The sequence below is a fragment of the Chelonia mydas genome, chromosome 14 (assembly GCF_015237465.2).
Source record: "Chelonia mydas isolate rCheMyd1 chromosome 14, rCheMyd1.pri.v2, whole genome shotgun sequence".
Classification (NCBI taxonomy): domain Eukaryota; kingdom Metazoa; phylum Chordata; order Testudines; family Cheloniidae; genus Chelonia; species Chelonia mydas.
The window spans coordinates 22,403,806-22,415,895 of NC_051254.2; the positions used below are offsets into that span (position 1 = coordinate 22,403,806).

The following is a 12,090-nucleotide window of genomic DNA, read 5'->3' on the forward strand; positions in this document are numbered from 1 at the left end:
CAGAAAGTGCCGAACATCAAGGATCTGAAAACCAGACCCATTCAGGGTACCTCAAATTCGGCACCCAGAATCACTACTCACTTTTGAAAATTTAGGCTCCTTTGTTTAATTAGGATTTTTATTTCCATCTCTTAGAAACTTTCTCTTCGCTCTAAGGGCAGATGTTAGAATCTTGCTGGGAACAAGTGCATCCCAGCTGGTGACACTCTGCCCTACAAGGGAAGGTTTCGGGTTTTTAAATTATTATTTGTATTGTAGTGGTGCCTCGGAGCTCTAGTCGAGGACTTGAGATCCCATTGTGCTAGGTGCTGTACGAACACAGAGCACAAAGACAGTGTCTGCCCCAAAGAGCTACTACAGTTCAAGTATAAGACAAATGACGACTGTGCTCGTCTGTCGCTGGATGAGATACAAGTGTACGAGAAAAAGACAGATTTGAAATTGACAAGTACCTTTAAACTTTCTGGAACATTCTGTTAACATCATACAAAAGTCTAGAACATTTAGGAGTCCTACTAAGCTTTTTGCTACAATATCAGTGAGATTAACACAATGCACAATTAACCTGTGAAAAATGTTACTTTTTCACATCATTGGCTTTTCCTTGCTCTTCAGTTGGGGGGAGGGGGAGCGGTAATTGGTAGTGCCAGATTGTCCTTCTGTACATTTTCCCATGTTTTTTGTGCCTCTGTGGTGTCCTCTCTGAGTCTCTATCATGTCTCCTCTCTAACCCACGTGTGCCCATGGAAGTATATCCAGTGGCCATTTGAGGGCCTCTTACTTGCAAGCTGCCTTATGGTAGCATTGAAAGTGAGCCATTGGCCTTTGGTGTGTTGAACCCTCGTATCCATGTTTGAATCGGGGGCAGAGGGTTTGAAATGATTGTTTAACTGCAACAAGCCAGCAGCTTTTGTTGTAACGATTAACTTTGAGAATGTTACACTGAATGCAGGGTACAGTTATCCTTTCATTTGAGGATATTACCTTAGAGCAGATAAATGGCACTGCTATGTAAGAAAGCAAATATAAGTCATTGTGGCTATGCACCTGCTCAGGTTACAACTCAAGGAAGAGAGGTAATCACTTTTAGAATGGGCATCATTGAGTTTATTAAAAATAATAAAAATTGAAGAAGGGCAGCACTGTAAGAACGCTAGTCATTCAGTGACTGAGTGAATTGGGTCATTTTCTTCAAAAGCAACAAGCTCTACTTCAGTTGCTACTGGGGAGTGCTAGTGATATAACTCTGTAAATGTAAAGAAATCCTTTAAATAACCTCTTGGTAACTTGCTGACCACCTGCTGAGCTGGGCGAGGGCTTCTCACCTGGTTTGTTTCATCACCCAGCAAGATAGTTAACATATTAAGAGCCATGCTGAATCAAACAGAGCTATCTAGTTTGCTGGTGGTGATTTTGTAGTAGTACTTAAAATGTGCTGTATACTGGACAGACCTATAGGAAGACTCAGTCCTTGTCCTGTCAAGCTTCCAGACTGCATGTCTTACCATTGTATGCTAACAAAATTGTAGAACAAATCATTTGCTTAGGGATTTTTAAAGACAACTAATATGCTTAGTGCCTGAGAATGATGATATGGTTTTTTTTGGAGTTCACGGCTCTTAATTTTTACATTAATTCAATGCAAAAAAAACCAACAAAATCTTCCCAAATCTCATCAGTTTGTGCTGTCTGGATCAGATTCTCAAGACAAATCAGGATTTCTTCTTTCTTTCTTTAAGGTGTTGCAAATCGCAGAAATAGGGTTCTGCTAGATGCCTTTCAGTGAAGGGTGGAGGTGTCCCCATGTTGTGTATTAGAGTTCAAGGTGTGAAGAAAGTGCTATAATAATTTATGCCCCTTGTCTTAAGAGCCATGCAGCTTGACTCTTATGAATGAATAATGTTATCAATCTTCGTCAAGTGAAGAAGAGTGGGCTTTTAGGATTATGTCTATTTTAACCTATTGCTCTTTGAAAATTCTCATTTCCTGACTGGCTTTGGTATTTCAGTAATAGGTGACTTCTGAGAGTGATGCTTTTAACACTGGAAATACAAGTTTTAAATGTGCTTTTATTTCTGTGACTGGCCCTTAACCAAATGCCCCTAGAACACAACTGGAGGGAGACAGAAGGCAAAACTTAGTGGATGACCTTCTCACACGACAGAGACAACTTCAAGCATCCTATAAGAATGATGGCACAGAACCAGATGTGATAAGGTACGATACTGCAATTTTAAAGGAGCAGTGTGATGGTATGTGTTTTGAACGTGTCTCTAAAGCCAGCACTTTAAATGCGTCTCTTGATTACATTTTTATTTACATGTAGAAAAGTTCATAGCTAAGGAAATAAATCTGAAAACATATACCTTTATTATCTACGTGGCTACAATTACACTGCATACATTTATTATCGAGTATCAGTTTAATAGTTACCACCTCAGTGTATGGGGAGGACAGAGGGAATAAAAGGTTAGTTGTCTTTAAGGCACAGATGAGTTCTATCTGTTATATCTCTCCCATCTCTAATTTTGTGATCTAGTTGAGTCTGTGCAGGTTTCTTAAATGAGCAGCACGTACTGGACTTAGCTGAATGAATGGTGATAAGATCAATCACACATTAGGTTTAACCCTCAAATTGCTACCCATATTTTTGCTAGAAGCAGAAGGTGGTGCTGTAAGGAAGCAGATTCCAGCTGTGATGTGCCAGGGGTAAATGGTCCTTAGCATGGTTTAGTTGTGATTACAAATCTGTGCAGTAGTTCTTATTGTGGCATACTTGACTGGAGAAGCCGTGTGAACTGAGGGAATAGCTTACTCTGTAGACCCTTAATTGAGAGATAAGGTGGATGAGGTGATATCTTTTATTGGACCAACTTCTGTTGGTGAGAGACACAAGCTTTCGAGTTTACACAGAGCTCTTCTTTGTCATTCTAGCCATATCTTCTAGCTGACACATTAACTTCAGGAATCAGGGGGTAGCCGTGTTAGTGGTATTTTACCCACAAAAGCTTATGCTCAAATAAATCTGTTAGTCTTTAAGGTGCCACCAGACTCCTTATTAACTTCAGGATTAACTCTCCTTTATCATTATGCCTTTATACTGAAGAACTAGGCTCCTCCTTGAATTATTGGCATCACACCTTCTCTCCAGTCCTTTACAGCCACTTAAGAGCTAGTCTGAAATTTTCCTTCTCTGTGCTATGCTTTCCTCTACAGCCTCCTCCTTTCTACAGAAAAAGCTACACCTGGGATCTATTTTTCTGCCTGGTTTTGAAAATGACACAACCCTGTTAGTTGGGGAAGAAACCTACTATCTTTCTGGGAGCGTGAAATTCAGGATTGCCACATGAGAAATTGCTAGCAGCCCATAAATTGAGCAGTCGAGAGCTGCACAAGATCCATGTTCTGTCCGTCTGTTAGGGAACAGTTCGTGAGTAGACTCCAAATGTACAGATGGATGTCATAAAAAGTCTTAATATAAATGTTTACAAGCATCATACTCAGAACTCGATGCACAATAAAATACTGGTGGGTTGGTGGTTTCTAGTGGCTTGGAAACTGATGAAACTGAAAAGGCCATTGATAACAGTTTATAGATACCAGCCTTTTTGTGTCTCAGAATGCTGCTCTTTGGTACTTCCTTGATTAACTGAGTGATGCTAATTCTTAAATGTGCCACTGAAGATTTGATAGCTCAAAGCAACTCATAACTCTGTATGCCTATTGTCTCAGAAACTCAGACAAGATGCTTTAGTTTGAAGAGTTTGTGCATTGCTGAGACAATCAGTTTAAAAAAAACAACAACCACCCAACCATATGGTGAAATGATCACTCCCTATCTCCTTCCTAGAAGAATGAGGGGTAGATCTCACCGATGCTAAGGCTGCCTTTTGCTGTGATTCTGTTTCTTGGCTTTCTCAAGCTGGGCTGGGCTCTGTCAGAATTTAGATGGAATTCCTCCGTGGACTACCTAGGTAGCGTTATGATTATTCACTAGGTGATGAACTTTGATCTCCATCAGAACTGCCCAAGATTTAGGGCATAGAACATTGCACCATTGTGGATTCCAATTCTCAGATGAGATGTAAAATCCATATTCTGACTCCTTTTAGGTCACTAAGTTGCAGTGTTTTGGCCTAATTCCAGTATTGTTATTGCATTCATTCTTCCTAAATTTCCCAGAAGTTTCAGTTGGATCTTCTGTCCTTCACAATAGTTTAGAAGAGAAGTAGAGCTGCCTTCTGTTACAGTTGCAGAGGTTGCTGCATTTCTTTGGTCAATTACATGATCCTAGTACATAATCTGCAGTTCAGTTTAAATTGGTAAAATTCTCTGGAATGCTTTGTAATGAAAGGTCTCTTATATTTCATTCTATTTGTTTAAAAAAAAATGCCCATCACAGCTGTTTGGGCACGTATACCTACATAATCAATAAAAAGCTAAACAAATCTTAACTGAAAAGAAACCTTTATCATGAGAATATCAATACACTTGTGAGATGAAGACGTGATTATTTTCCCCCCACCCCCCCACTAATCCGGGCTGCAAGGAGTCTCAAACCTCTGACTGCAAGTTGCTGACTCTTAAATACAGTGATTCAGTGTATCTGCGCATTGTGTCTGTAGAGACAAATTTGCCAATTTGCAGGTTTGGTTTTGTACACACATGTCAAGCCTGACCCAAAAGCTTCCTACTCCTTGTGCTGACTCTTGAGGTTTGCATACTAGTTTCATAGCATGACAGCACTTCTGCATTTTGCAACCCTGTGTGCTTTGGGGGAATTGCCCTGAAGGTGTGACCCCTTTTTAGTGAAGAGCTGTAATAGCTTGTCTTTGTTGAGCATGTGCTTAGAGCCCTCTGCAGGACTGTTTTTTAATCCCGCTCTCATCCCACTCTGCAATTCCCACCCCACTCCCCCCGCATTGTTAATTTTTATCCTGCCCCTGCTATTCTGGCAGTGGGTCCTGTGGGACTGCGGGATCCCAGTCCTGCTTCAGGGCTCTGCATGTGTGTATGCGCTCAAAGAAGGCAGGAGTCTTTTTGTAGGGATGTAAAAACATAGGCCAGCTTAAAAATCACACTTCTGAATAAATGTATTGTCACCTGCTGCTGTTAAAAATAACGCCTGTGTTCACTAAAACTGGAAGATTAGAGACCGCCTCCTTCCTGGGCTTGTTTACTTTGTGCATTTGAGAGCCCTTTCTGTGGATAGTTTCTGGTGCTGTCTCAGCAGTAGCATGTGGAACTCATAATCTCATGCACTACTCCAAAGGGGCACATTTTGCCCCAACCCCTGGAAGAAGCTGATCAGCAGTAACTCTGCAACAGAGCTGCAGCTGTTCCTGGGCCAAGAGGGTGTATCTATCCTCTTTCTTCAGGTGCCAGCATATGCCCAGGGATCACCAGGAGTCTGGTGGGTGAGTGAGCATGTCTGGGGAGCCCCCTTTACTCTCTAGACCAGGGGGTTTCAACCTTTTTTTCATTTGCAGACCCCTAAACATTTTCAAATGGAGGTACAGACCCTTTTGGAAATTTAACCTGTGGTCTGCGGACCCCTGCCTCTGAAATCTTAGACTGAAAACTGACTGAACAGAATTCAACTAGAAATGTTGCACGTGGTCAGCACGGCATTTGATGCAATGTGTGAGAGGGTCCTAAACGGTAGGCTTCTCTGGTAATGACAACACTTCCAGGTTTTGACCTGTAGGTGGGGCATTCACATACTTTTGATCAGAAAAACAGAATGCTTTTCTGGGATCTGAAACTTTAGTTTCATAGTCACCTTTTGTGCTCCTCTTGGACGTAGTCTGTGGACCTCAAGGGGTCTGCGGACCCCAGGTTGTAAACCACTGCCTTAGACTTGTGTGGGTTTGATAGCAGTGGATGCCTGGTGGTGAGGGGGCACTCTGGAATGCGTCAATAGATGAACCAGTGTGCGGCGTGCCTTTCGTTGTACCAGAACCTAGGAATGTAGACCTGAGCTGGGCCTGGATGAATTATGGTTTTCAGTTGTTTGGATGTTAGGCCCAAAGCATATAACCAAAAAGAATGATGGTATAAGAAAGAAGGATTGTTTGTGTTAAACATGTAGTGACCTGTGAAATACTAGTGTTATCTTAAGAATAGGGTTAAGGTAATAGAAATATAGAAAATATGGTTAATTAGGTACAAGGTGCAGGAAATAATTTAGTTACTGTGATGGTTCTCAGGGCACCCAGGACTGAGAGTCACTTTGGTACCTCCTGCCTCCAGCAAGAAGGAGTCTGTCATCTTGTGGCTCGGAGTCAGCTCCCTGACACCTCCAAGCACCCACTTTGGGGCTATGCCAGTCCTAAGTCCACCTTTCAGGTTAACAATAGGCGCACCCCAACCCCCAAATCCCTTAGAATCTCAGCCCCTGACATGGGCAGCTCTTAGCAGTTACAGATCCTCTGCACCAAAATGTGCAGTGTGTCCCCAGCTTATCAGTTTTATCTCAAACAACTGCTCTTGGAAACCACACAGCACTTGTGAGTGCTTACAATAAAATAAAAGTAAGGGAAGAACAAAGATTTAACTAGAAATGAGAGAAAGTGATGGAAGCAACTGGTTGAAATGCTAAAATGTGAACTTGGCCCTACACTTACCAATAGTTACCTTTCCTACCTAATAAAGTAGCTTTCTCCCCAAAGTTCAGTCCTTTGTGGAGCTGGCTGGTTTCACAAGAACGAGGATCCAAAAGTCACTGAAAGCCCCCTGCTCCTTAAGGGGTTTCCTCAGTGAAGAGATCCAGAGTGCCTTTCCCTACGCTGTTATATTGAAACAGTCTTTTGTTATATTCGTAGCCTGAGCAATCTCCTGCCTGCTGTAACTGTCCTTTCCACCTCCAAGTGGTTTTGATCATTTGCAGTTGTCAATGGAAAACCACTGAAGACTGTTTTGGGGTGTGGCAAGGGTAGACTATTCATAGATTCCAAGGTCAGAAGGGACCATTGTGATCATCTAGTCTGACCTCTTGTATAACATAAGCCAGAGAACTGCCCCCAAATAATTCCTAGAGCAGAGCTTTTAGAAAAGCATTCAGTTGTGATTTAAAAATTCCGTGATGGAGGATCCACCCACATCCCTGGGTAAATTGTTCCAGTGGTTAATTACTCCCTCTGTTAAAAATGTACATTTTATTTCCAGTCTGAATTTGTCTAGCCTCAATTTCCAGCCATTGGATAGCGTTAGACTTTTCTCTACTAGATTGAAGAGCCCACTATCAAATATTTGTTCCCTATACGGATACTTAAACTGTAATCAAGTCACTTCTTAACCTTCTCTTTGTTAAGATAAACAGATTAAGCTCCTTGTGTCTATCACTGTAAGGCCTATTTTCTATTCTTTTAATCAGTCTTGTGGCTCTTCTTTGAACCCTCTCCAATTAATCAACATCTCTCTTGAATTGTGGACACCAGAACTGGACACAGGATTCCAGCAGTGCCAAATTCAGAGATAAAATAACCTCTCTACTCCTATTTGACATTCCCATGTTTATGCATCCCAGGATTGCATTAGCTCCCCATGTGACGCTGTGGTAAGAAGAGCTCATATTTGGCTGTTTATATAAACTTGCATTACCTGGCCAGCTGAGTAGGGAGGGGTGACAACTCCCTCTTGCTTGAATGGGTTATCACTGTAACATGGTATGCCTGGTGACTGTTTTTTTTTTTTATTCAAGTCCATAAAGATTACTTTAGAGATATATACATTATTCCTTAAATATTATCTGTACATACATCTCACAAATATTGAATCTTGTCAAGTTATGAGCTTTATTTGGATACCTTACATGTTACTCTGTGGATAAGTATGCTGTAAGAGATGTTTGGTGTAGTTAGTTTGTCAGGTCTATGGTGAGAATTGTTTGCAAAGGACAGGGCCATGGAACCTCTGTGTCTCAGTTATATAAGCTTGTTTAAAAAGAAATCGTTGTTTAGTAGCTAGAAAGAAATATTGCAAAATATAATTAGAGGAAAACCTTGATGAAAGGGGTCCAGCCATTAATCTTGACTGGGCCAGAATCTGGGTTCAGCCCTTAACTGCCTCATCTGGCTTTAGCTAAAGTCCAATAACCAGCAAAGACATCATTTGTTTATTACAGTGTGTAAAAAGACAAGCTTTTAGGGGTTTCTTTGTCAGAGATTTTCCTTAGCTCTTCCACATCATAATGGGAAAGTATCTTCCAAGATCAGATTGTAAGTATTTGCTCAATGCTTATAACTATATTGTTGCTAGCATATAAAGTATGTGTTTATATGCTTGTATTTTGGATGTAAACCACCACCAAATGGCCTTTGGACTAATAAAGAAATACTTGTGTGGAAAATGAGTTGCGGTAAACCTTAGTAAAATTAATTCCAAAACAGAGGCACATTGCATTCTATGATGCTGCAGCGTACTAAGTTGGATAAGCTATTCCTATTCTCTCTTGTTCGCCAACATGGTGTTTTGAAACGGTTAAAATTAAATCTAGTCAATACCACATTGATTGCAGATAGTAGAACTACGGACTTGTCCATAATCCATTAATTGTGTTATGGGACTCAGACTTGTCCAGAGTCTGGATTTTATATTTAGAGCTGAGTTTACTCAAACATGTAAAATCACAAGTATGCAGAGGTTTCCCTGCGGACTGATTATCCGCGAAGACTCCTGTGCATTGCTTGTTCCAGTCGGTACATAAATTAACCGGAGCTGCTGAAATGTGGTCTTTGAAAAATAAGAAAAACACTCCACTCGTTTAGGGCAGTATTTGGTGTGCTGCTGCTGCTGCACAGGGAGCAGAGGGTGAGGAAATTCTAGAGCATATCCCTAGACCTGCACTGACACCAGTGATGCTTATGCACAAACAAGGAAATAAACAAAATTCCGTGTTAATTTCTAGATCCTTTAGAAATTCTGGGTGTGACAGCTATGGCAATTTCCTGCAATATCTTTGGGAGATCTCACTGTATTAAGTTTTGGTTCTTTGTGGGCCAGGGATTGTATGTAATTCGATTGGGGAGGGTAACCACAACTTATCCGGGAGCTAATAACAGTGGGGGTAATAAGGAGAATTCACTCAGCTTGTAGCACCACCTGGAGAAGCTGAGATGTAGTAGTTTAAACTGGATTCTCCAGAGATGGACAGACAGACTGACTTGGGGCCTGCTTTCTGATCCAGCAAATGGACAGGACCTTCTGTCCAAGGGAGGTCCCTAATCCTTAGGGAAAGGTTGGAAGGACTGACACCTAGGAGAGCCAAAGGCTGGGGTTGGGGTGACCCTGGGTAAGCTTTTAGCATATGTGTAGTTTTTTTAAAATTGTTTTTAATAATGCTTTCACCTTAAGAGTAAATGTGCTTGCTTACAAAGAGCTGTGTGGTAACTCTTTTAACTGTATACAAATATACTATATATAGCCTCTGGAGAGAAAGTGTTGTGAAGACACTGACCTAGGGCATAGTGAGTCTGGCTTGCTGGGGCTACCACAGTGCAGGCAGGGCACTGTGAAGCTTGGAAAAACCCCAGTCAGGAGAGAGAGACAGTCTCGGGTCTCTGCCCAAGAGAGGGGCCTGCTGAGGAACCGATGCCTAGTGTGGGTGCCCTCGAGGGACCATGGAGGGGGAATACAGGCGCAGTTGCCCTGAACTGTGACACACGTGGTGGCATGGTGGGAATACCACAGTTGGTCGTCTTGTTGACAATTCGAAAAGAAGCCAGGGGCTGAACGTGCCTGGCAATTGAACTTCTCTCTGCTGCCCAGTCAAGTCCATGACATATTGGCAGGTCAGTGGAGAGGAAGCATGTGTTGCTGCTGCTGCTCATGCTGAACGCATAAATTTTCCTTGCTGTTAAACTAACGACTTTATTGGCAGGAGATTCCTTTAGAAGCATTGCTTTGGATTTCTTTTTTAAGTGCCCATTTTGGAGTTTAGTAGACCAGATTTCATTTTAAATCTGAAAGTTAGCTTTACCCTCCTCCATAAAAAAGAGCCACACGTGAAGTTTTAAGATCTAGCTGTGACACACTTTTCTGGTTCTGTACCAGCTTTTTTTATCTAATCCATCCCTAATGTGACAGCCCAAATTTTCAGAAGTCTTTTTTTCTTTTTTTAAATAGCCGTTCCCTTCATTAACCTTCTTGCACCAGTGATCACATATTTATCGTCCCCACGGCATACAATTGTGAAGGTTTTACCAAAATTAATCTCAGTTTATATTTGGTCACCATTCAGTGAGCTTACAGCCTTTGAAAATTGCTGTAATGCTGTTTCACGTTGTGTAGTACAGTGGCCATAATACTCTTAATTTTTATTCTAAGTGACAGCTTGGGCCAGAATGCGGAAAAGGGCATTACGTTATTTAGTATAGCATTAGTTACCTTCCGGCGTTGTCGGCCTTAATTAGGATGGGATGCAACTAGAATTTTCCAGAGGAGCGGTGGTGCTGTTTACTTGACTCTTTGAGTGGGGTCATCTTTATTGCAGAGAGCTCATTTTCTCTCCATTTAAATGTTATCTTTCATTGGTTTTCAATGGATATGTGTCTCCACCATGACTTCTCCTTGTAGAGTGATCTATGCAAGTTCCTACACACACTGTCCATGCTAAGTGAGCAGACATCCGGAGGTGGTCATCAGACAAGACTCCACAACATTTGTACGCAGAAAGTGAATATTGTCTGCAGCTGAAAAGCAGGGTGATTTTAGTAAGGCAGAGTATTTACCCAAGTTGGAGTTTGTCCAAGGCACATGATTTTTGCCCATGTTCTTGTAAAATATACCGTAAGTTTTTTTTTTTTTCTTTTAATGGTCACAAGTGGTCAGGACCACAGTTATGTATTTATATTTTTAACAAAGAGCAAATCAAAAGAAAATTCTTGAAATACACCGAAAAATAAGTTGAACTGCCTTTGTAGCCCTCAAACTTCTGATTGGGTCTTCAAGCTCATTACTACTATTAGTACTCATTAGCCTCAGAAAAACTGTCAGTAGGAGAGCATGCTCTCCTGGCAGCTCTAAACCTTTGCTCTATAGTTTCAGTTGGCTTTTAGGTTTTTTTTGAATCGGCAGGCATTGAGCAAGCTTTCCTACTCTCATCTGCTTCTGTGTCTGGACTTGCTGCTGCATTTTTTGCCTTGGGTTGGTTTGTTGGCCCAAAACTCAACAAACGAAATGTGCTGGGTTTGTGATAAGAATAAATGTCCATTGTGATGGGCACTGAAACTAATAAACTCATTTCACTTGTGACCAGACAAGATGGTAATATGGTTTCAGATCTGAAAGGCTAGTGCTGGAACGTAGTGCGCTTTCTGGTTTCAGAAGTAGTCCTCTAAATGCGAATAAAGGAGGAGTTGCTTGTCTCCAGTGCAGAGAAGCTTAGGTGGACTCATGGGTGACTGTCACAGATTCATTTTGTGAATAGAAAAAGAATAGATTGCAAAAACAGAGAGAAGCCATTGTTAGGACCATCACCTCAGATGTGATTTCGCAGGTGGCAGTTCCCTCTAAAGAACCATTTTCCTTTTGAAAGAAGAGAGAGTGAGAGTGCTGTCTCAGAGGAAGAAGCTGTAAAGTCTAGACTCCTGGCTTCGGCATTGCTGTGGTCCAAGTCATGGACGTGCTCTTGGTGGGTGTTTACCCATTTTACTTGAGATCCTTGGAGGAAGGCTCTGCAGAAGTGTAAATGATGACCTAGAAAGAGGGTCCAGATTTGTTCTTGATGTTAATATACTGGATTAAACAAAATGTGATTTTTGACTTCCTGGAGCATGATTATCATGGTGTGTGCCTTAGTGCTTGTCTGCTCAGGAAAGTTATACCAGTATGAGTTAAGTGTGAATTTAAACGACTGTAGTTAGACAATGTAACTCCTGTGAGGAGACTCTCTTATTCCGGTATAACAGTGTCTTTTTTGTTTGATTCGGTTTTGCTTCTATTGTTTGAATGGTGCTTAAGCTAAACCAGTCTCTTATTCTGTCCACACTGGGAGCTATATTGTGATAACTATATGTGCATAACTGGTAAAACTTTCCTGTATAGACGAGCCTGTAGTGGCCAACATTTTGTGTTGTGTGATAGTGGGAA

General features: G+C 41.4%; 1 protein-coding gene across 12 annotated transcripts in view; it reads left to right on the forward strand.

The window, feature by feature from the left end:
- STX8 (syntaxin 8) overlaps nt 1-12,090 on the forward strand; it is a 175,017-nt gene that overhangs the window by 16,196 nt on the left and 146,731 nt on the right. For all 12 annotated transcript variants that reach the window (XR_005227494.2, XR_006285648.1, XR_006285649.1 and 9 more), the window contains exon 4: nt 2,107-2,217. Coding sequence is in view for 7 of the 12 variants with exons in the window: in XM_037913369.2 (XP_037769297.1) it covers nt 2,107-2,217 (111 nt within the window). In the remaining 5 variants the exon portion in view is untranslated. The remainder of the gene's footprint in view (nt 1-2,106; nt 2,218-12,090) is intronic.